Below are 25183 nucleotides of genomic sequence, written 5' to 3'. Positions count from 1 at the left end.
TTTGGGTGGGGTTTCTTCCCAGAGAGCTTGAATCACACCCTGTCAGAGGGCTAGCCCTGAAGGTGGCTGCTTCACTGAAGTCTCAGAATGTTCTCAGCATTTTGAAAAACAGGAAGCCAGTTTACCTTGGGCACGAGGGATTTGGTTCCTAGTTTTTCTCAAAAGCACAGTTCACAGTCCCGGCTTCCCTTGGCCTCTGAGGAGGGTCCCCTCTCGTGTCTTGAGGACACTGAGCCATTTGTCATTTTCAGTAAGATGGTTGGAGACCTGGACATCCTCCCTCATGCCCTAATCCTGCCCGGTACCAAATTCTTTTTTTTCCCCTCTTGGAAAGGAAAGAAAAGGAAAAGAGGAGAAAGAAAAAGAAAGCTTAAGCCCTGAATTTCTTACATGCCTTTTTTATATAGTAACTTTATTGAGACTATAACTCCCAGACCATACAATTCACCCATTTAAAGTATATAATTCAATATCTATTCACAGAGTTGTGTATCCATCACCACAATCGATTTTAGAACATTTTCATCACCCCTAAAAGAAACCCCCTACCCACTGACAGTCACTCCGCATTTCCCCCCATCTCCTCCTCTTCTCCCCCAGCCCTGGGCAATCACTGATTTATCTCTGTCTCTGTGGATCTGCCTATTGTGGACATTTCACATCGACGGAACCGGGTGGTCTTCTGTGACTGGCTTCTTTCACGTAGCTTGTGTTCAAGGTTCATCCACTTTGTAGCGAGTATCAGTGCTTCATTCCTTTTCATGGCCAAATAATACTCCATTGCATGAATAGCCCACATTTTGCTTATCAGTTCATCAGCTCATAGACATTTGGGTTGTTTCCGCTTTTTGGTTATGATGAAAATGCTGCTATGAACATTTGTGATCAAGTTTGCATGAATATGTGTTTTCATTCTCTTGGGTATATACCTAGGAGTGGAATTGCTGGGTCATATGTTTACGCTGTGTTTAACTTTTTGAGAAACTGCCGGCCTCTTTTCCGAAGTGGCTGCACCATTCTACAATCCCATAAGCAACGTGAGAGGGTCCCAATTTTCTCAACATCCTCGTAAACACATTTACCTGTCTTGTTGGTTTTAACCATCCTAATGAGTGAGAAGTGGTATCACGTTGTGGTTTTGATTTCCATTTTTCTCAAGGGGTACCGAATCCCTTGATTTTACTTCCTAAATAGTCCTCAAAGCTGGTACCTCTTGCTCTCCTGCCTCAGCCACTCCCCTACCCGGGCCCCCATCCTCTCTCAGTCACTTTCCTGACTCCCCTCTTTAACCACTTCTGTGGATTTTCTTCATAAAACTTACTCCAGTTCTAGTTTCATTATTAAATTATTATGAAGTTTTAAAAACATGTCTGTCTTTCCCATTGGACCACAGTCTTCTTGAGGGCAGCTGTTTTGCTCACTGGACTACAGCATGGTACACAGATCATAGACAGCTGTCAGTAAATATGCAATGCAATGTTTATTGCATCGTCCATGAAAAAAAATTAATCAACGGTCAATCTAAGAAAGGAAATTTTTATTCGACCCAACCTGAGGATTATAACCTGGCAGCCAGTCTTTCAGAAAGCTCTGAGGGGGCTTCCCTGGTGGCGCAGTGGTTGAGAGTCCGCCTGCCGATGCAGGGGACGCGGGTTCGTGCCGCGGTCCGGGAGGATCCCACATGCCGTGGAGCGGCTGGGCCCGTGAGCCATGGCCACTGAGCCTGCGCGTCCGGAGCCTGTGCTCCTCAACGGGAGAGGCCACGGCAGTGAGAGGCCCGCGTACCGCAAAAAAAAAAAAAAAAAAAGAAAGCTCTGAGGACTGTTCTTCCTGTTAGAAGTCAGAGCACAGTTATATAATTTTTGAGACGAAGTGTTATACATCAAAGTAACATATGACAGTTTACATAGTCTAACAAGATGAGTAGTGAGTTATTGTGGCCCCTTACAGGATTGGGAAAGGAATGTTATCTCCTAAGGATTTAGCTTGCTGGTGCCAGGAGGGTATTGTTTGTTGTTGTTGTTTTTCCTTTCTTTTTTTGTGTGAGTAGGCATTCCTGTGTCTTCTAAGGGGATCTAGTTAATGTGTAATGCATATGCTTAATGCACACTAAAGGGGAGGGGATAGTAGCTTAAATGGCAGAGAACATTTTATGCTAAATTTTTCTTTTCCTGCCTTAAAAATAATTTTGTTTCATAAGAATGAAGGCATTTGGACCAGCAAGGTCGGTAAGAACTTGAGAACTTACCCAGAATGTCTTTGCTATTTCCACAGAGGGTGAGCCCTGATTCCTACGGGTTCTTAGAATGTGCCTATGGCTTGAATTCAAGGAGGAAGCCAAGGAATAGAAGTTGAATTATGTGCTCTAGGCTTAGACACTCTACAGCGTGAGGTCTCTGATAATTTTTGCTAGAATCCCATAAAAGCAGTCAGAGAGCTGGCTATCCACGTACCTGGCAGGATCCCCCCAGTCTGGGGCATGAGGCCTGGGACACCAGCCAGCTCCCCCACTGAGCTTTGCTAAGGACTTCAAACCTTAGGACCCATCAAAGCAGAATGTTGGAGTTGCACCTGCAGTATGAATGAAGCCTGGTGCATTTATAGTTTATCATTTACTGGGAAGGGAATTAGAAGAGGAGAAATTTTAATCAACATTTTTTTTCCTTCCTCGCCTCCTTCCCTCCCCTCCTTCCTTCCTCCCTTCCACCAAATCAAGCAATAGGACAGCTATAGGGCAGGGATCTTTGTTTTCTTCTCCACTATATCCCTAGTAGCTAGAACCTAGAACCATGGCTGGCTCACAGTGGGTGCTCAATGTGTGAATGAATGAATGAATGAATGAATACCTAGAGCACTTCAGAAGGTGAAGTGTAACATGGTTGGCCCCATGCTACCTCCTGGGTGGGGTTTTGGGGGTGGGGTGGGTATGCCTACTTGTGTACCCCCTGCCTTTAGAAAACACGGTGTAGCAACAGCCCTGGAACCCGCCTCCCCTCCTGGGCACCATCCCCTGCTCCCCCCACTTCTGTCACCTGCTGCCCCCCTGGCCCGAGGGGGTGGTGGGGCCTGAGGAGAAACTGGAAACCAGAGCCGGCTGCTCCTTGATAGGCTGCCTTGTCTGTGGCTCTTATCATCTTTACCAGAAACTTCCTGTGAATTAAGCATTTGTTAATTATTTGGTGGAAGAGGCGAGACGGGCAAAGTTTCACTTGCGGTTCTGCTCTTGACCAGGACTCCTGCGGGTCCTGCACCTGCTCTGTGGGGTCGGGGAGGGGGCCACTAGCTCAGCAGTCCCCGCCGGGCATGAGGCGAGGCCCAGGTGCCCACTGTTTCTCTGCCTGTCCTGCTCCTACTTGCCTCTCTCAAGAGGTTCCCCCTTAGATTCGGGGGGATGCTGCCCAGGGGAGACATGAGGACCTCAGCTCGCCACCAGAGGGGCTGAGTCTCATGTGATGGGGACCTCGGTTGTAGTACAGGACGAAGGGCGTCAATGGTGGGTTCAGAGAGCCCAGGCCCACCCCAGTCAGTGGATTCACCTCCACAGCTAGACGCTTCCATAATGAATCTTTGCAATAACTCCGAGAGATGTTATTATCCTAACGCTAAAGATGAGGAAACTGAAGATCACAGAAATTAAGCCAGAAAGTGGCAGTGAGCAAATTCAAACTGAGATCCATAGATTCTAAGAGCAAAGCTCTTTCCACTTTTATTTTTCTCCCAATTTTCATTCTTTTACTAATGAATTCCCATGTGTCATTAAAGATTGTCTTAAATGAGTGTTCAGTTACCCAGGTGTCAAAGGGGGTATCGTCACAGGATGTGTGTGCTTAAGAGTCCCCAGAAGTCTATATTTAAATATTTCTTTCACCGTGCCTTCTGCCTCTTAGAGCAACAGTCCAGAGGCTAAAGGAAGTTAATCAGTGGCCCTAAAAAATTAAAAATTTTCACATTTTCTCTCTGACTTTTTGGGGGGTTTGTGTTTGCAGCAGTGCCTGAGTGCATCTGCTGCAATCAGCAGAGGCAGTCCTGCACAGGAATGTCGCAGGAGCAGCTCAGTCATTATAGGTGGTGTGTTGGAGGGGGTGACCCTTCGGTTTCGTTGAGACCCAGTGATTCTCAACCAGGGGTGATTCCCCACCTGCCCCCAGGGACATTTAGCCATGTCTGGAGACATTTAGGTTGTCCCAGATGGGGTGAGGTGTGTCTCTACAGTGCACACAGGACAGCCTCCCACAACAAAGGATTATCCAGGCTTAAGTGCTACGGTCAAAGAAACCTGCTCCACCCAAGGTGCGTGGAGGGTAGGTTTCCAGACACGGAGTGGTTGAAAGACCACGGGTCTTCAGATCCCATTACATCCATCTTTCTGCAAGACTCTGAGTAAATCAGGAGCTCCCTGGAGCCCCGGGTTGCTTCCTTACCTAAAGCCGTGATCTCTCCTCCTGCAGAGGCTGACACCAGTGCTTGCCCTGGCGACGCTGATAGCTGCCTTTGGGTCATCCTTCCAGTATGGGTACAACGTGGCCGCTATTAACTCCCCTGCCGAGGTAGGTCGCTATGGTGGGCGAGACGCAGCCCCCCGGGAACGGGGAGGTGGGTTTGGAGTAGCCGGTTCCCCGGGTGGCCACTAGGGTGGGACTGTACAGACGCTGAGGGCACACAGTGGGACCTCAAGTGAAGGGTGGAGGAAACCCATGAAATAAACAGCGCAAGCCCAAGGGACTTGCACAGGCACAGGGTCATGGGGACGCACCAGGTTCTTGTGGAGAGCCAGGCCTGGCTGGACACATGGTGGGCTGGCCTCCAGGGGTGGGGGGTAGGTTTGGGGGCACTCTGATCTTCCGCAGCCTCGTAATCCACAGCAGAGTCTGGAGGGGCCAGGCTCATCCAGCACTGATTCCGTGATTGGAAGCCTGGAGTCATTCCTTTCTGGGGTTAGAAACATCCTGGGCAGGGACATCCCTGGCAGTCCAGTGGTTAAGACTCCAAGCGTCCATTGCAGGGGGCGCGGGTTGGATCCCTTGTTGGGAAACTAAGATCCCACATGCTGCGGGGCGTGGCCAAATCAATAAATAAATAATAAAGAGAACCAACCAAATTCTTTAAAGAAAAAAAAAAGAAACATCCCCAGCAGCTTGCCCATCAGAGGCCTCCCAGCCGCCCGCCCCGGCGTGGGTGCCCCCTGCTAATTGCTGTTAATCTTCATTCCTCTCCTCCACTTAATCGTGTTGATGTTCCAACATGCCCAGCTCATCCCATCAGGTGGCCCAACAACTTACACTGTTCTTTCTGCAAAACCAGCTCAAATTATTTTGGTGTTCTGTTTTGCTTTGCTCTCCAGCTCATGAAAGCATTTTATAACGAGACCTACTATGACAGAATCGGTGAATACATAAACGAATTCTCCTTGACCTTGCTGTGGTCGATTTCTGTGTCCATGTTTCCCTTTGGAGGCCTCCTCGGCTCCCTCATGGTCGGCCCCTTGGTGAATACATTAGGCAGGTAAGGCAAGGTGAATGTTCAACTCCCTGAAACTCATAGACTGCATCAGAGTTTAAAACCTGGGCCTAAAGCAGAAATCATTATCCTAAAACCAGGTAATGATTGCTGCGATGATTTTTGTTTCCTGGGCTTCCCTGGTGGTTGTTTCCTAATGTGGTTAAGAAGACCAGACATTGACCAAGTGTTTGGGGACTTAGGCAATGAAGGTCTCAGGGCTGGAGTTGGGTGGGGGTGATGGGTCTCAGGGTCTGGGGTGGGCATGGAAAGAGCAGAGAGTGCTTCAGAGATCAGGACTCACTCCCGCTCTTACCCTCTCTTGCCTTGAAATCGTCCTTTCCAAAACTTCCTTTTGGCCTTTAGACGAGTCAAATGCCAGATGGCATGGCCAAGACATCAGGCCCAGTTCAGACCATAGACTGGTGCTCCTGAGCTCTGCTTCTTAAATGAACACAAGCTAACTGCTCTGTTCTTTCACCTTGGAATCCAGTTACAGGCAAAATGCAGCCCAAATTAAATTCCTGTGAAACTCTGAAATGGCTGAGATTAACGTCAAGCCCTTCAGTGTGAGACCGTGTGGTCCCAGGGCGACCCTCACTGTGAGTGTCATCAGTGGCAAGAGCAGAGCTTAAATCTTTGCCCCTAATTCTAGAAGCATCAGAGATCCTGTATTTGATTCCAAGAAAGGTCCTTAAGCCCTCCCACCCCCCTGGTAAATTGGGCGTGAGAGAGCAAGCAGCCTTGTTATGAACAGTATTTAAGGGTTCTTCCCCTCCAGGCCCCTCCCTTCGAGGATGGGCACGCGGAGGCGGGTTAAGGTAAAGTGCCCGTTCTCAGCCCCGATCTAGTGAGCTCAAGGCCAGACCCCAGACCTTGGTCCCTTCTCCGGTCTTTTTCAAAAAGAATCTGAGAATACAAACATACAAGCTGTGGTTCAGGATCTAAGGTCCTGAAGTCTTGCTGGGAGGTTGGTGTTGAACGCACAGTTCTCCCTGTGGACCACCGGTGGGCAGAGCGTCAGTCAAGTCACAGATCTGCAGGATGCTTCTCCTGAGTGAAGGACTAGCCGTCTGGTCTGAAGATGGAGCTGACAGTTGCTAGTCCAATTGAAAATGTGATAAATGCTATTCAGTTGTTTGTGGTTTTCTTAAAGATTTATCAGTGTTATTTAAATATCAGTAGCAGCTAACAATTAATTGATGGGTTCCTACTTGCAAGCCTCTATCCTAAGTGCTTTTAGGGGATACTAATTGCACTAATCCTTACAAAAGCCCCATCCCCTCGTCACACATGGAAAAAGGAGGCACAGAGGGTGCTGGGAGGAAATTTCACTTCTGAGCACATTGTGCAAGTAACGTCCACACTGTACTCTTGTATCCGGCACATGTCTTCTCAATCCGTTGCCTTATTTATTTATTATTATTTAATTTATTTATTTTATTTATTTCCTTGGCTTTTTGGGTCTTCATTGCTGCGTGCGGGCTTTCTCTAGTTGCGGCGAGTGGGGGCTACTCTTGTTGCGGTGCGTGGGCTTCTCACTGCTGTGACTTCTCTTGTTGTGGAGCATGGGCTCTAGGCACACGAGCTCAGTAGTTGTGGCACGCGGGCTCGGTAGTTGTGGCCTGCAGGCTCTAGAGCGCAGGCTCAGTAGTTGTGGCGCATGGGCTTAGTTGCTCCGCGGCATGTGGGATCTTCCCGGACCAGGGCTCGAACCCGTGTCCCCTGCATTGGCAGGTGGCTTCTTAACCACTGCGCCACCAGGGAAGTCCAGTGTACAGGTTTTTGGCATTAAATACATTCACACTGTTCTGCACCCATCACCACCACCCATCTCTATAATTTTCATCTTACAAAAACGGACACCATGTACCCATTAAACAATAACTCCCCTTTCTTATCTTCCCATAAGTCACCAATCAACTTTCTGTCTCTGTGCATTTGACTACTCTAAGGACCTTACATGAATGAATCCTACGAGATTTGTCCTTTTGTGACTGGGTTATCTCACTTAGCCTAATGCCCTCAAGGTGCATTCAGAATCTCTTTCCTTTTTAAGACTGAATAATGCTGTTGTATGAATATACTACATTTAGTTTATCCATTCATCTGTCGATGGACATCTGGGTTGCTTCCACCTTCTGGCTACTGTGACTAGTGATATTATAATCCTCCCTATCTTAATAGGTCATACTTCCCATCTTCTCTCTCTCTCTCTCTGTTGCTTTCTATGTAACTTCCTCAGGTCTGCCTTCCTATTCATTAATTCTTTCCTCAGCTGCAATTCACCTACTACGTTTTTATTTCAATGACTATATTTTTCATTTCTAAGTTTTATTCATTTGCTTTTAAAATCTATCTTTTTTGCTATTGTTTTGGGTAGTTCTGCTTTATGCATGTTCTTGTTCTTTCTATAGTACGCTTTTGATTCCTTATTTTATGACACCACTCATTTAAAACATATTTGATGGCTTCTATCTAATCCTGTTGTCTGAAGCTGTGCTGTTTGTATGTGCGGCCTCTTGCAGGTGTTGGATTGTCTTGTGTGTCCTGTAATGGTGACGCTTCATCTCAGGGGGTGGGGGTCCCTGGCTGGGGGACTCCTGGGGAGCCCAATGGGAGGGGCTTCTCCAGAGAAGCTTTCCCTTTGCCTTTGTCTGGCTCTCCAGGGCCCAAGTCCTACTCCAGTCTTGACTTAAATTGGACTGTTTTGTAAGTTTTATTAAGTTTGATTTTTTTATAGGTTTTCAGGAGATACCCTTTATCAGCTTACATAAGTTCCCTCATTTTTATAGTTTGTTAAGGTTTTCTTTTAAATCATGATAGATATCAAATTTTATTGACTTGTTTTGCTACTTCAATTGATAATCCTATATTTTTCCCCAGTACAATCTTTAATATGGTGTTTTTAACCTTGAAAGAGTCCTATATATGCTGTTGAATTCAATTGGCTAATATTTCATTTAGGATTTTCACATCTATGTTGATAGGTGAGATTGGCCTAAACCTTTCCTTTAATGTCCTCATCCAGTCTGGGTTTCAAGATTACACTAAAATCATGTTAGTTTATGGTTGCAGAACCCTTTACTGTATTGTAATATGGGAGCCTTTCCCTCTGCTCCTCACTACTGATGCCCTCTGCATTGGGTCATTTACATCTGCTCCCACAGAGAATATTCCCACACCAGGCCATGCACTGGACCTGTATCCGTCTTAGGTCAACAGCAAATCGAACAACACAACAGCAACTGCTGCAACTGAGTAGGTGCTCGGCAAACATTTGTTAAAGGAGTGGCAGATCCTTAAACCAAACCGACTGGTATTTTGTCCTCTGCAGAAAAGGAACCTTGCTGTTCAACAACATCTTTTCCATCGTGCCTGCGATCTTAATGGGATGCAGTGAAGTTGCCAAGTCATTTGAGATGATAATTGTGGCCAGACTTTTGGTGGGAATATGTGCAGGTAAACCATTCTGTGATTCGGGATGGTCAGAGGGAGGGAGAACAGGAACCTGGTGTCTGAACCAGTCTGGGGTCTCTGAAGCATATAGGGTCACGCTGTTCCTACACCTCTGCTGTGGGTAGACGCTTAAGCCCCTGCGTGATAGGGATGTGTGTGGACCGCGGGCAGATCTTCACTGTGGAGTTTCCTGTGAAGAAAGCTGTTCTTTGAAAGACTGAGATACAGAATCTTAGGACAGGACTGGTCCTTCCAACCAGTCCTTTATCTCAATGTTTTCTAAACTGCAGGCTGGGACTGATACTGACCAGGGTTCTTGGCCTTCCCCAATCAACAGAAGTTGGCTAGAGGCCAGACAAGAAATACAGGCAAGGCTTTGCTGGGGTCCCTGCAGCCGCAGGAGGGAGCAAAAACAAGTAACAGTTCCCTTGCTCACTCCCCGAGGTGGGGGGCGAGCTCGTTCCTTATATGGGGTGAGGGAAGAGGTGTGTCCAGGCATCAGGCCAGAGGGGTGGCTTGGGTGTTTTGCCCACCCCTTTGTGCTGTTGAGTGCAGGGGGCATGCGCAGTACACTGCTTTTGCTCAAGACATCCAGTGTTTTCCCCTGGCTCTTCAGAGGTGACAGTTGGGTTTTCTTTGGTCTTTTTGTCCATAATTTGCCCCAACTACACATGCACACAGTTATTTTTAGTCCCTTATAGTTTCTCTGCAGCTTGTTGCTCAAGGAGATGTTTGTCCAGGTGCAAACACTGCAGCAAAGGGTCCCAGATCCCAGCCTGTCTCAGGATCAGTTGGTGGATCAGCAAACAGTATTTTCTTTTTTTTTGCTTTTAACTAGGGTAGACTGTGTCACATGTAGTAAAGATAAGGATTGTCTTTTTTTGTGTGTGGTACGTGGGCCTCTCGGCCCAGCCGCTCCACAGCATGTGGGATCTTCCCGGACCAGGGCATGAACCCACGCCCCCTGCACCGGCAGGCGGACTCCCAACCACTGCGCCACCAGGGAGGCCCAAGGATTGTCTTTTGAAACGTTGTTTCAGTTCTTTATCTTTATACATATGTGAGAACCAAGTTGGATGTAAAATGTATTTCTGTATTTTGCACCATGAGTTGTGGTCCAAAAAGCTTGAGAAATTATCAGATGCATGAATCCCTCTACCAGAAAAGAGTTAATGGTAGTAACCTCTCCAAAGCCATTCTGCCTAGGCCGGGTTTCCCTGGTTATAGAAAGTTCCCCCATGATGGCTTCAGACTGAAGAGACATGGTTCAGCCATGCCGTGGCCTTCCTTCAGGTTGGCTTCCTCTGTAGGCAGAAGGGCCAGGGCCGTCGAGGCAAGCGAGGTGCCCACTCTCGGGGCCGTGCACTGCAGGGTGGGCCCCCAAGGGTAAGCGCCCCTGGAAATGCTGCACCCTGGACACTTCACTCGCCCCCCACCAGGCTGTGGCATTTTCAAGTGACTCGTTCTCCTTCCAAACACAGGGATGGGGATGAAGAAGGGATAATTTGGCTGGATGTCAGTAAACCCCTTCCCTGGAGTTTACTGACAATAGAGGAGACAGCAAGGAGCCTGGTATTGGGGGAAGTGGCGAGGGATTGCAGGGCTGGGGAGATGAAGAGGAAAACAAGGTTCCCGAAGACAGAAGAGGTCACCTCAAGGAGGGACTGATGGGCCCCCTGGCAAACTTCATTCATTCTAGCTTTCCCTGAGAGCACCGGACGTTCATCTACCATCTGGCCAGGAGTCCCGAGGTGCCTGGCCCTGCTCCTGCACTTTTTCCCTGCAGCCGGGCTCAGCGTTATGAAAAATGGACGATTCCTGGAAGTTGTCAGCAGCGGACAGGTGCTGTGACGTTTCTATTGCCAGCCAACAATTCAGAGCTGGTTCCAAAAAAGAAATGTTAGGCTCCAATAGAAAAATCACAGTTTAACATCCCAACCTTTGCTTTTTTTTTTTTTTTTTTTTTTGGCCATGCCACACAGCTTTCCGGATCTTAATTCCCCAGCCAAGGGTTGAACCCAGGCCCTCGGCAGTGAAAGCACGGAGTCCTAACCACTGGACCGCCAGGGAATTCCCAGCCAACCTTTGCTTTTAAATAAGCATGACTTCTGGTCAACAGTTCTCAAACTTTTTGGCCTCAGGACCCCTTTACACTCTTAAAATTATTGAGGCTTCTAAGGAGCTCGTATGGGTTATACTGATCAATATTTACCATGTTAGAAATTGCAACCAAGAAAGGTATTAATTCGTTTTAAGATAGCACTAAGAAGCCCATTACATGTCTTTATGAAAATAATTCTAGTTTCTAAACAAAAAAATTTAGTGGTATTGCTTTACATTTTTGCAAATCTCTTGAGTGTCTGACTTAACAGAAGACAGCCAGGTTCTCAAACCTGCTTCTGTGTTCTGTTGGTGTGACGTCAGAGGGCGTGTGATCTCTGGAAAACTGGTCAGGGAACGAGAATGAAAAGGACAAGTAACATCTCAGGACGGTTCTGAAAACAGTTTTGACCTCACAGACCCCCTGAAAGGTGTCAGGAACCCCCTGTGTCTTCAGGTCATACTTGAAGAACTCCAGCAGAAGCCTAATCTATTTGCTGTTCATTCCTTCACGTATTTCCTGAAAAGTCAGGAAAGGGTGTCATCAAGCCCCGTGGTACTTAGACACCCTAAAAACGAAGTAAACGGCCACTCTGACCAAGGGGGCTCAGGGTCAATGCAGCTTGGACCCCCAGATGCTCAGTTTGCTGGTTTGCTGTTAGTCAACATCTTTGGTAAGATCGCTTCAGACTTTCACTAACGGAATTTAAACTTTAAAAGCTGCTTCTCTGGCTTTGGTGTCAGAACAGGCTGGCCGGGGGTTGCCCCGTGGAGTTGTTTTTAAGACAGAATGAGACTGTTCTCCACCGACATGAAGGGAATCCCATCTCTTCACAAACCTCCTGGTGTTTGTCTCTCCAGTGTTGCTATTAACTAAGTTCAGAAGCACTTGGACTTGAGAAGCGACCACCAGGGCCTGAATGGTGACCGGGCAACATGAGGGCCTCGCTTTCTCCATAGCCCTTTGGGCACTGGGCCTGCAGTGTCCCCCCCGTCCACCACACAAGACACCTAGGAGCTGCTCTAAAGACTGTCTGTCTTTGTCTGAAAATCAGAAAGAATTGGTATTAATTAATGAACTGTGATGCCCCTTTTAAAATATTAAGCAGAATCCCACTACTGAGCATATACCCTGAGAAAACCATAATTCAAAAAGAGTCATGTACCACAAGGTTCATTGCAGCTCTATTTACAATAGCCAGGACATGGAAGCAACCTAAGTGTCCATCGACAGATGAATGGATAAAGAAGATGTGGCACATATATACAATGGAATATTACTCAGCCATAAAAAGAAACGAAATTGAGTTATTTGTAGTGAGGTGGATTGACCTAGATAGAGTCTGTCATACAGAGTCAAATAAATCAGAAGGAGAAAAACAAATACCGTATGCTAACACATATATACGGAATCTTAAAAAAAAAAAAAAAGGTTCTGAAGAACCTAGGGGCAGGACAGGAATAAAGACGCAGACATAGAGAATGGACTTGAGGACACAGGGAGGGGGAAGGGTAAGCTGGGACGAAGTGAGAAAGTGGCATGGACATACATACACTACCAAATGTAAAATAGCTAGTGGGAAGCAGTCACATAGCACAGGGAGATCAGCTCAGTGCTTTTCAACCACCTAGTGGGGTGGGATAGGGAGGGTGGGAGGGAGACGCAAGAGGGAGGAGATATAGGGATATATGTATATGTATAGCTGATTCACTTTGTTATACAGCAGAAACTAACACAACATTGTAAAGCAATCAGACTCCAATAAAGATGTTAAAAAAAAAAAGCCAAAAATAATAATAATAAAATACTAAGCAGAGATGCCCTTGAGCAGAATTGCAGAGCTGAAAACTTGGCCGTCAGTTTCCTCTTATCTCAGTTCTATAAAATACCCTCCCATCACCAGCGGCTCCAGCCTCCCCTCACCCCACACTGTCTCCCTTGGTCTGCCCTTGGCCACAGCCTCCCTCTCAGACCCCACGTCTCTCTGAGCACCAGCTAGCCTCTGGCTCCACGTGCGACACTTGGACCAGTAACAACCCATCTGACCTTCCTCCCAGACCCCCAACCTTTCATTGGACTTTGAGGAGAACTAAATGGGATAATATCTGTGAAAATACTTTAGAGCCTATTAAATTGTTTCACCTATTCATAAGGGGGTCAGGTATCAGTAAGATGGGAAAACCAACAAGTTCAAACACTGAGGAGTCAGAAGTAGTTCAGTCATTACACAAATCCCAGAATGCAGTTAGTCTACAATATATATTTAAGTTTTCAGTGCTTACTGACAAATAAAGCTTGTGCTTCGATGTCTGTGCATCAGCTTATTATGTAATATACAGTCTCAGAAGGTAAAACTGGTGGGCAGGGGTCCTTGGCCTTTTAGTAACAGGTTTCCCCCCGAAGGAGCAAGAGAGGAGAGAGAGTCTAACCACACCGGGGCTCTTCCTCTCCGAGACCAAGCCAATCAGGAGGGAAGACCTGAGGTCCGGGTGGCCTGTGTCCCCAGGTGACACCAGTCTGGAAGCAAACGCACTGTCCATGAACTTCTTTGGTCAGACTATTTTCTCTTAAAGTTAAAAGGCCTAAGAATTGCAAGAGGGGTGGTTTGCTTAGTCCTGCAGTTTTGAGACAGTTTCAGCCCAACTAATGCGATTGCTGAGGAAGAATAAATGTGTTTGAAGACAGAGCTCATCCCTGCCAGACTAATGTTTCCTGATGGTGTCTTTATTTCACCCTCCCTCCCAGGTCTGTCTTCCAATGTCGTCCCTATGTACTTAGGGGAGCTGGCCCCTAAGAACCTGCGGGGGGCCCTGGGGGTGGTGCCCCAGCTCTTCATCACCGTCGGCATCCTTGCGGCCCAGATCTTGGGTCTTCGGAGTCTCCTTGCAAACGAAGCAGGTGAGCTCAGGACACCTCAGACCCCCAGCCCGTTCCTATGAGCTGGTCTTTTCTCTCTAAGCGACGGGGCCCCTGCACAGCCCTGACCCCACGGTGCTGAGCTGGAGGTTGCCCAGAGCGGGCCTGAACAAGCTGGTGGGGACAGACTGACGTTCTCTAGACCCTCTTGGGACACGGATGAGGGAGTTGTGAGGGCGCAGGAGGTGCTACTATCTTTCTCTTGTTGCTTGGTGGCTGTCACACAGGGACCCGGGGCGTGGTAATGACGGCCACCAGGGTGCCAGGCTCTGTGCTTAAGGCCTCCGGCACCATTGCACTGGAGCCTCCCAGCAATGCAGCTGCCCAGGGGCCCGCGATCATCCTATCACAGACCAGGAAAGAGGGTCACAAGACCCAGCCTCCGTGGGTGAGGTGGTGAGTCTCAGGGCTGGTATCCACACCAGACCCAGACTTCAGAGCTGCACATCCCCCCACCCCAAGAGCCTGGGGCCTGGCACACAGTAGGTGCACAGCAACTCATAACTGTCGTTGTTCTTGCATGACCTCCCTTTTCTTCGTCTTGGGTCTCAAACCTCTGAAAGGGAAATCACCACTAACAAAGCACCAGTCAAAACGTATGGGCCAGACATGAAGTCTTTTATATAATCCATTTAATCCTCCAAACAACCTATGAAGCATGTACTATTACTATACCCATCTTACAGGTGCAGAACCTGAGGCATAGAGAAGTTGGATCACATGTCCAATGTCTCCTTAGGACACAAATGCAGGCAGTGCAGGCCTGAGTCCGAGTTTAACTACCAGCTCTCCCACCTTTCAATCGCCCTTGTAAAGAGCTGGGCCCAGGAGTGGAGGAGCTAGGTTCCTGTCCCCCGCTGATGGCATGTAACCAACCAGCTGCACCCAGAAACAGCCACGGATCCCTGGCACCTGCGAAGTGCTCTGTGGTGTGTGGGAGGCAGCCATGGTTCCACCCAGGGAGGGGGTCTCAGAGAGGGCCTGGGCTTGGGGGGGCGGGTAGGACCAGCATTCCAGATGTGGGCAGAGGGGATGGAAGCATAAAGTTCTTTGTGCATGCAGGGAGCTGCAGGTGTGGTGGTGGACTCTCACTTTGTCCCTCCATCCTTTATGGTGACTAACCAGCCCTCGGTACCCTCCTCTAGACAAGAGTGTGGAGGGCAGGGCTTGGCCTTCCTCATCTTTGAATCTCCGGCGCAATTCATGGCACATTCTAGGTACTCAGTGAAGAAGGAAGGCAGGCCAGAGAGAATAGTCAGAGTTCTTGGAAGCGAGTGGGCAGCCACAGCACAAAGGCTGCATAGAAGTCACGGGGGTCAAGATTGGAACAGGGTGTCTGGGTTTGGCAGTTAGCGGTCACTGAGATCTCATGAGAAGAGTTTCAGCGTCGGGGGCGGGGTGGGGGCCAGAGGGCAGATGGCAACGGCCCGAATGGCTGGCACGTCCATACTCGCTGTAGTCCGTGCAAGGGTGATAGAAGCGGGACCCGGATCAGCTAGGCCCTGGATTCAGAGCCAAGAGGTGGGAGAAGGTTGGGAGGATGGGGATTCAGGGTTCGATGTGCCTGAGTTCGAATCTCGGCTTTGCTCCTAAATAACTGATCTCGGGCAAGGGAGCTACATGCCCTCCATGCCTCAGTGTTTGCAGGTGTAACATGGGGTTGATCCTGGTACCTGCCTCCAGACATTGCTATGATGGGGAAGTGGGCTACATGTGAAAAGCCGTTAGACTCTAGTGCCTGGCACGCAGATGTCTGCAGTTATCACCTCCTGCATAGGAGAAAAGGGGGTGAGTCGGGCATTCACAGCTCCTAGAAGGAGCCTGAACCACTCATTCACTTATTTAACCGTTTTTATTGAGTGATGTAACATACATAAGGGCCCAGAACTAGAACCACGCCGGCCCCCTGTGCGCCCCTCAATCACAGCCTTCCCGCCCCCAAAGGGAGCCACTGTGCCAACATTTATGATCATCGCATCCTCACTCTTCCCTAGAAGAGTTTCACCACTTTTCTAGAAGACAGAGTTAATTTTCCCTGTTTCCGGACTTAATACTGTGGAACCACATCGTGTGGAACCACATTGCACCCAACATCACATTGGTGGGATTGGCTCCTGTCCTGACTTGCTTCATTTTCACCACAGTATAAAATTCCATCTTACGAATGAACCAAGATGTATGCGTCCATTCTACTGTGTGGACATTCGCCTTGTTTCTGGGTTTTGTTTCTATTATCAGTGCTGCTCTGCCCTTGTCCTTCCGGTGTCCTGGTGGCCCAGGCGTGCGTTCCTGAGCGGGACTGCTGGGTTAGAGCACGTGGGTGTCCAGCATCACTAGCTCCTGCCAGACTGTCCCCTAAAGATGCCACGTGTCCACACAGCGGTGTGGACACTTCCCACCTGCCCACATTCTCGTCAGTGCTTGGTGTTGTCAGAAGTTTTCACTTTGTCCATCTGATAGGCGGGTAGTGGCTATTCGTCAGCATCCATTCTCTAAGTATTTAGAGTGTCCGCTCTTGGTTAGGCGCCATCCTAGGTGCTGGGGACGGAAAAGAAGAAAGAAACTCCAGCTCCAAAGAAAACCAATCAGGATAATGGGCCAGAGCGGCTCCGTGGGGCTGGAGGCGGAGAGAAGCAGGAGAGGAGGCTGGGCGCCAGTTCTCACGTAGGACTGGTTTCCTTGCAGGCTGGCCCATCCTCCTCGGCGTGACCGGGATCCCCGCGGCACTGCAGCTCCTTCTGTTGCCCTTCTTCCCCGAGAGCCCCAGGTACCTGCTCATTCAGAAGAAAGATGACGTGGCTGCCAAAAACGGTAAGGCTTTCCCCGGAGACCGGAAGAAACGACGCAGGTTGTGGCATCTTTGCTGGGGGGCGGGGGGTTGCGTGATTCAGCCCCCAGCGCCCTGTCTGCTCCCTCCCCCAGCGCTGAGGGAACTGCGAGGCTGGGACGACGTGGACGCCGAGACACAGGAGATCTGGGAGGAGGACAGGGCCGAGAAGGCCGCGGGCTTCATCTCCGTGCTGAAGCTGCTGAGAATGAGGTCCCTGAGGTGGCAGGTCATCTCCATCGTCGTCCTCATGGGCGGCCAGCAGCTGTCGGGAGTGAACGCGGTACCAGGGCAGCCGGGGCCGGGGCAGCGGGCAGGCACGGGGTCGGGGTCGGGGAGGGATCCGCCGAGGGGTCCAGGCTGCCCGGCCGGCCTCACCAGCCTCGGGGGTGGCCTTCCAGATATACTACTACGCAGACCAGATCTACCTGAGCGCCGGGGTGAGGGCACAGGATGTCCAGTACGTGACGGCGGGCACAGGCGCAGTGAACGTGCTGATGACCGTCTGCGCCGTGAGTGCCCCCGGGAGCCGAGTCCCTGTCTGCCACCAAGGATGGAGGGCACCTTGAGAGTGGGGAGTCTTGGCCCAGGAAGGAGCCCGGAGCTCAGTGGCGACGTGCCCCTCGGTCCCTCCTCTCTAGCCTGTGGGCTGTCCTCAGATGCCAGCCTGTCTCTTGGGGGGGGGGGGCGGTAGCCTGTGGCCCCAAAGATGGAGGCCCGTCCCCACCGTCCACTCCGGAAGCTACCGCCGTGAGAGGTGGCTCTTCTCCAACGTCTCACACTGGGGACCACTACCTGTGCCAGGGCCACCGTGTGACAAATGGGGCCCCTGGACTGCGCAGTGCGGAGGCCCGCTGGCCATTCAAGAACACACACACACACACACACACACACACACACACACACACACACACACACGGGCGGGTGGGCGCACAGGGGAGGTGGGCCTGCTGAGCCTCCCACGTTTCCTCGCCCTTTCCCTCCAGGTTTTCGTGGTGGAGCTCCTGGGGAGGAGATTCCTGCTCCTCCTAGGCTTCTCCATCTGCTTCACCGCCTGCTGCGTGCTGACGGCCGCCCTGGCTCTGCAGGTGAGGAAGGGGGCGCCTGTAGGGGGGCCTTGCACCCTCGTGCGCATGCGCGAGTCCGCTGCTTGGGGATCCCGTGCAGCCCCGATCCCCGCCCCAGCAGCGCACTTCCCACTTCCAGCCGGTATTCCAGGGGCATCCAGGTGGCGCTGCTTGTAGAAGGAGGTGCCTGGCGCCCGCCTTCCCAACCCAGGCAGAGCTACTGGCCCTCCGGGAACCGAGAGTCCTGACGCTCCCGTCCCAGGTTGTCTCCGCTTTGCCAGGTGTGATCCAACTCTGTTTTCTCCCCACAGGACACAATATCCTGGATGCCCTACGTCAGCATCGCCTGCGTCATCTCCTATGTCATAGGACATGCCCTTGGGCCCAGTATGTACCCCAGAGCTGGTTCTGTGGTTTCACTGCCCCCTCCTGTACCACCAGCCCTAGAAACTGCTGGCCTGAGCTCCTTAGAGAGGCTCCAGGGAGGGGCGAATTCGGCCCAAATGGCTTCTCTGCCTGTGTTCTTGTGGCAGAGGGCTTTGAGCGAGGACAGGAAAGCAGCCTGTGTAGGCTGGAGCACGGTGCCCGTGTGGTCGGCACAGAGAGCCTTACAGGTGGTCATGGGCCCCCTTTGGGGACATCACAGGATGTCGCCTGTTGTGCCCCACTCTTGCTAGGTGACTTCTCACACTGCTTCTCCACGAGACCAGGAGTCCTGGAGACACACTGCCCCGCCTTGGGCCGGATGCCTCTGGAACCTTGCACGGGCAGGGGCTCCAGGACCCTCTGTGGGCTTGCTCGCCCGGCAGGGAAGACAGCTCTTCCTCTTCTTCCCCAGGTCCTATCCCCGCACTGCTCATCACCGAGATCTTCCTGCAGTCCTCCCGGCCGGCCGCCTACATGGTGGGGGGCAGTGTCCACTGGCTCTCCAACTTCACTGTGGGCTTGATCTTCCCATTCATTCAAGTAAGTGCCACCCAGGGGCCCCAGAGGCCCAAAATACCCAAGCAGTAAATCGAGAACCTTTTCAAGAACGCGAACCCTCTCCCCTCCCACAGGTGGGCCTCGGAGCTTACAGCTTTATCATTTTTGCCATGATATGTGTTCTCACCACCATCTACACCTTCCTGGTTGTCCCCGAGACCAAGTCCAAGACCTTCATAGAAATCAATGAGATCTTCACCAAGATGAACAAAATGTCAGAGGTGCACCCAGAAAAGGAGGAGCTAAAGGACTTTCCGCCCTCTACTGCGGGGCAGTAACTCGAGAGGAGGAGCCTGTGAATCAGGTCTGCGTGGAGCTTCCCTCCTGGGCTATGAATCCAGAACTAGGACAAGTCCGGTGTGGAAGGCAGGCCCTGATGAGACTGTCGTAAGGGCTTCTGTGCAGTTCTTAAAGCCAGGCTGTCTCTTTCCAGGTTGACCCATCACCAACCCCAAGGCATGCCGGGCAGCTGTCCCTCAGCCATGCTGGGTCAGCCATTGTGTGGCTCCTGGCAACACCGGCTCTTAATAATGAAAGCCATTACCATGGTGTTGAGATGGAAGGACTCAAACGTGGCCAAAGAAACTAGTTCTTCTCCAATCCCGTAGTCTTCCGGGAGCCACGGGCCCGTGTTCAGGGTGGAATCCATCCTCTTGTCAGATCCATCTCCAGAAACACTAGTTTTGAAAAGTATGATGTCGTGAGTCATGAAGTCTAGGAATCTGGGAAGCAGGTCCCTATGGAGACTTTAACCAAGTCAGAGATTATTGTTCCCAAATTATATTATTAGAGGACAATAGAATTGCCTTTGTATACTCAATAAAACAAATATGATCACTTTTCACCAAGACGTGCTGCTTTTCTGTGAGCCGGTGGAAGGCGAGGGGCATTCCCTGCTCCTTCAAACAGCTTGCCTGCACTGGAGTGTCAGCCCCTTAGCGCAGGGGTTTGGCCAGTTCTGTTTATCCCGGAATCCCCACTGCCTAGAAGAGCCTGGCATGGAGGAGGCCGCTCAGACGATATTTGCTGAAAGAAGGGGAGGAGTGAGCGATGAGGTGGTCGCAAAGTTGAGATTTTTAAGATTTAAGGTTGGGGAAGCCTCTGCATGAGTTCAGGTGCATAGCGAACACCGAGGGTCCCTGAAGGTGGACAGGAAAGGGTGTCGGGAGAAAGAGGCAGTGCCCCCTACACACACACAGCAGAGCTAGAGGCTTTCGTAGGGGGGCGGGGTGTGTGTGAAGAGGGTGTGTACAAAAAGGTGGAGAAAACTGAGGCGTAGGAAGGGAAGTGGAGGGACGCCTGCTGAAAGGCTTCTGACAGGATGTGAAATCTCCCGGGAGTTAGGGAGGCAGAGGCCAGGGGCCGGTGGGACAGAGGTGGGGTTGGGAGCAGCGTTCTTGGGGGTGGAATGGGGACTCCCCAAGTGGTGAATTCCATGACTTACAAATATAGTGAAGGCCTAGACGATCCTGTGGTTGAACCATCCTTACCTTCTGCCACAGGGACCTACAGTGTGAGGGGGCACAGAAAACAACCATAGATGGCAGCTCGCAGTGCTGAGAAACAGTAAGGCCAGAACGTCAGAATTAAGGGACTGTGGCATTATTAATTCCGCTCATGTTACCTGCAGCACCTCTAACCCAGGGGAGGCTCTGGAGCTCACGATTCTGCGGGTCTATTCTCTGGGGTCAACCACGGTTCTGCCACTTAGTAATTGAGCGACTTGGGCAACTTATTTGGTTTTTCTGTACCTCAGTTTCCTTTTTGGTTGAGCTAATAGTAATGGCCTCACATGGTTGGTTATGAGAATTAAATTCTATGCTTGTAGCTTTTAGATCAGTGCCTGGCGTGTATTAAGCACTTAGTTATTTTTAAGCGCTTGGGATGTTGATCTTGTAGACAAATAAACACACAGGCAAAATACAGTGAGAGACCCCACTCTGCATGAATACTGGGATTAAACAAGTAAGCGGATGGCAGATGCTGGGAACCATCTCACTCTTGCAGTGGGAAATTACAGATAAGCCAAGAGAGAGAGTCTAGAATGATCCATGTGGTAATAGACTAGAGTTGGAGATATTGTTCAGCTGAATAGAGACACAGGTGGCTACACACAGAAATATTTATAGATATGTGGACTTACATGCGTTGGTAAAATACAACAGGAGGAGAAAAAGATGGGCCTGGTGCTGTGGTTGCACAGAAGGAAGATGGGGAATTAGGAAAGACAAAAAGGATTTCTCCACGAGAAAATGCAGTAGGAAAGAGAAGAATGGTCATTCCAGGCGAGGAACAGCACAGAGAGATGAGAGGGTTTGAGGGGAACGCCAGGTAGCTTTGTGAAGCCAGAAAGCCCGAGCTAGATTCTGTAGGTCTCTGTGAGCCACACTGAGCCTGAACCTTGTCCTCAAGATAAAGGTGGCGGGACTTCCCTGGTGGCGCAGTGGTTAAGAATCCGCCTGCCAATGCAGGTGACACAGGTTCGATCCCAGGTCCGGGAAGATCCCACGTGGTGGAGCAACTAAGCCCGTGCGCCACAACTACTGAGCCCACGTGCCACAACTACTGAAGCCCGCCTGCCTAGAGCCCGTGCTCCGCAACAAGAGAAGCCACCGCAATGAGAAGCCCATGCACCATAACGAGGAGTAGCCCCTGCTCACTCACCGCAACTAGAGAAAGCCCGTGTGCAGCAACAAAGACCCAACGCAGCCAAAAAAAAAGATAAACCTGGTGGTACGTGACCGTTGAGTTTCAGAGAGTGTGGCTGCAGTAACAAGACCAGGCAGGACTTGGGGAGGGAGACGGATTGGTGAGAAATAATAAGGACCCTGCCAAGCCAGCAGTGGTGAGGCTGAGAAGTGAGGGAGAATTCAGAGAGACTGGGTGGGAGTTAGGGGCCCTCGGCCACTGCAGGTGAGGCATCTGGCATACGTGCCAGGTTTCTAACAGGGGCCAATGGCGAATGGTTTGGGGAGCTGAGCGGCAGGTTTTGGGAGAAGACTAACAGTTTTGGACCTGTTGAGATGGGGGAGCTCACGGAACACACAGCAGACATCTAGAAGGAAGTTGACCGTATGGCTCTGAAGCCGGAAGAGCAAGCATGTAGATTTGGGGGAAACACACATACTTATCAAGCATCTACTGTGTTCCAGGCACTGGGGCTGCAACAGTGAAGAAAACCATGTCACTGAGTGAGAGTGCGATCAAGAAAGATCGGGTAGCGTGAGGGTGACAGGTGGAGAACGGCTGTTCTCCAGGGAGGGGGAGGAAGGCCTCCCTGAGGGAGGGAGGGGGCAGCCACAAGAGAATCTGCGCAGGCACCGGCCTGGTGCAAACGTCCTGAAGTGAGAGAGGGCTGGCCGCAGCTCGGGAGTGACGAGAGGTCGGTGGAACGGCTGCAGCAGAAAGGGAAAGGAAGGAGGTAGCTGGCAGAGACTCAGCAGGCCACCGGGAGGATTGGGGATTTTATTCTGAACGGGAGGGGAAGTCACTGGCTGACTTGAGTCAGACAATTCTGATCCGATTTGCAATTTAAAGAGCCACTCCATTAGAAAATGTGGGGAGATGGGAGGTCCGTGGATGCCGTTCAAGGTCAGTCAAGGTCAGGGCAGTTAGCCCTGAGGGATGGCGGTGAGGGGCTACAGACCCTGTTTGTTCGCTGCTGTGTATCCACGGTGCCGAGAGCACGCAGCAGGGTGTTGTTTTGAATCGATGAGTCTTGGCCGGGAGGATTTTAAGAGCGAGAGCAGAGCAGCGAGAGGCTGAGATGATGTAGGGAGAGCATAATTGGAGGAGTTGCCAGCCGCAAGGCAACACGTTCATAACCCCATGAGGCAGGTAGCTTTCACCAGTGGTTTCCACACTTCTGGATTTCACAGACCAAAACTGGGTGAACTAGCGCTGGGCTGCCTACTTTTTATTTTGTAAGTAAAAACCTAAAATAGGGAATTCCCTGGTGGTCCAGTGGTTAGGATTCCGTGCTTTCACTACTGAGGGCATGGGTTCAATCCCTGGTCAGGGAACTAAGATCCCACACTGTGTGGTGTGGCCAAAAAAAAAAAAAAACCTAAAATAATAATGATAACTCTCAACTACTATCATAATGAGAAGTAGGTGATTTAAAAGAAAGGACATTTTACTATATAGGGAGGATGTGACCACAGAATAAATTTCAGTCCTCTAAATCGAATAGATTTTTCTTCATGGAAACCTCACGACATTGCCCTCTGTCCTGATGTCACTTAACCAGCAGCAGACAGACTTCAGGAATGGGAGGGCTGCAGCGCTGGCGATGTTTGTTATGGAAGAGCTTGGAGGGCAGAGTCTGAAGTCCCACTTTGGAATGAAAGTGACAGTCTTGCCACCTTCAATCAGCTTCCTCGAGGGCTGGTTCCTCAGTTCCCAGAGGAAGAATGAGGCGGCAGGTGGCTGCCGTTCTGACCCTCACTTGCATGGGTTTCATCGTAAAAGTGCGTGGTGATTTGGTTCTCTTACCCGTGGATGGTTCCTCTTCCTCCCCTCCCCTGTTATTCCTTAACCAGCTGATCAAGTGCTGCTGAGGGCTCTCCAGTCACCCAACATCCAGCTCAGCACTGGGACACGGCAGAGTTGCCTATGTGGCATCTGCTGTCTTCAAGGAATTTACAGTCTAGGCAGGAAGATGCAAACCACATGCAAATGGGAATTATGGGGCAATGAGAATCGACAGAAGACTGTTGTGTCTAGTTTTGAGTCTGCTCTGAGCCTTGTCTTAACCATCTGAGCAGCTCCGATAGCTGATTGGGAGCTTGACACTTGTTGGCACTTAGTAAACGTTGACTGAATGGACGTGACCTGGAGTGGTCTTCAAGGAAAATGTGGTGAGCTGAGCCTCTAAGAATGGGTGAGATTTGTATAGCAAGGGAGGATAAGGTGTTTGGAGGGTAGTGGGGGAGGGAGCATCATGAATCAAGGACATTCACTCATTCAACAAATATTTGTTGAGCACCTACTATGTGCCAGCCAGTGGATGTAATGGATCCAATGGCCAAAAATACAAGTAAGCAAATACTGGAGGTCATTTCAGATAGTGCTCAGGGCAAAGCGGTGGAGAGCGCCGGGTGAGGGGTGTGGATTACTTTCAAAAGGGTGGTGCTAGTGAGGACCTCCCCAAGGAGGTGACATTTGACCTGAGACCTGGGGGAGGAATGTTTCAAGCAGAAGGAACAGCAGGAAGGAGCCTGGTTTTGCCATCAGCTTGACTTTGTTGCTGCGGTTGACTCAGAGAAAGGAGGGGAGGCATACAGTGTTGAATCAATGTTATTAGACTGTAAGCATTGTGACTAGGTATTGTGATTTCTGCCAAAAGGATACAGAATTCGGCTGATAAAGTGGAAAGATGGAGTGGGCTAGCATTCGAGAGTCCTTAGGAACAAACTGAGAGATAACTGTGGTCTGCTAACCCTGAGATGGGAGACTGCAGTGGATTATTCAAGTGGGACTAGCGTAATCACAGGGGGCAGGAAGAACCAGAAAGACAGCAGCATGAGAAAGACTCAGTCTGATATTGTTGGCCTTGAAGATGGAGGAAGGCTTCTAGCAGCTGGAAAAGGCAGAGAAATGGCCTTTCCTTACAGCCTCCAGAAAGGCGACACCTTGATTTAAGCCCACTGAGACCCCTGTCAGACTTATGACCTCCAGAACTGTCAGGTAATACATCTGTGTGGTTTTAACCCACTAAATGTGTGGTAATTTGTTACAGTCGCCACAGGAAACTCATACAGATCTTGGTGCTGAGAAGCAGGGGAAGCTGTAACAAATACCTAAAAATATGGACGTGGCTTTGGCGTGGGGCAATGGAAAGAGGCTGGAAGAACTTTCAGGGACGTGATAGAAAAAGCCTAGATGGGCTTGGACAGACGTGGTAGAAATAGAAATGTTAAGATTTCACTGCTCACTGGGGACCAGGCTGTGCAGCCAAGGTGAAAAGGCAGGGAGGTGCCCCCCAGGGGAGAGATGAGTGCATGATTCAAGGTTGCTGAGGACAGAGCACTCACACACCATGCTCAAGGGGTACAGCGTCTACTTACTGCAAAAGAGGAGAGAGAGCACGTGCCAAATCCAGCTCCCGGCCAAGCATCCGCCACCCCCCAGCCAGTGGATGCGCAGACCTGGAGGCTGCACACGCCCCACTTTGTGCTGCGTGGGAGGACCCCACCTTCTCCCCGCCCCACCCCGTGAGGGCTGAAATACAGAAGCTGGGGGCCTGCCTTTGGCCACTGCTGAACGTACTTTAAGCAGAACCCTGGAGTGCACACTGAGCCTGAAACGGAAAGATAGTCCCTCCCAGAGTGA

General features: G+C 50.4%; 1 protein-coding gene across 5 annotated transcripts in view; it reads left to right on the top strand.

The window, feature by feature from the left end:
- Window positions 1–19687, top strand: part of LOC137214883 (solute carrier family 2, facilitated glucose transporter member 5) — a 59157-nt gene extending 39470 nt beyond the window's left edge. For all 5 annotated transcript variants that reach the window (XM_067719262.1, XM_067719284.1, XM_067719273.1 and 2 more), the window contains 11 exons: window positions 4449–4547; window positions 5342–5502; window positions 8834–8958; window positions 13802–13954; window positions 16658–16783; window positions 16895–17082; window positions 17201–17311; window positions 17786–17887; window positions 18178–18253; window positions 18705–18832; window positions 18925–19687. In XM_067719262.1, the coding sequence (XP_067575363.1) occupies window positions 4449–4547; window positions 5342–5502; window positions 8834–8958; window positions 13802–13954; window positions 16658–16783; window positions 16895–17082; window positions 17201–17311; window positions 17786–17887; window positions 18178–18253; window positions 18705–18832; window positions 18925–19128 (1473 nt within the window). In that variant the 3' untranslated portion in view covers window positions 19129–19687. The remainder of the gene's footprint in view (window positions 1–4448; window positions 4548–5341; window positions 5503–8833; window positions 8959–13801; window positions 13955–16657; window positions 16784–16894; window positions 17083–17200; window positions 17312–17785; window positions 17888–18177; window positions 18254–18704; window positions 18833–18924) is intronic.
- Window positions 19688–25183: the final 5496 nt, after the last annotated feature.

The sequence above is a fragment of the Pseudorca crassidens genome, chromosome 2, assembly GCF_039906515.1.
Source record: "Pseudorca crassidens isolate mPseCra1 chromosome 2, mPseCra1.hap1, whole genome shotgun sequence".
NCBI lineage: Eukaryota > Metazoa > Chordata > Mammalia > Artiodactyla > Delphinidae > Pseudorca > Pseudorca crassidens.
This window is presented reverse-complemented; position numbering and strand designations above follow the sequence as displayed.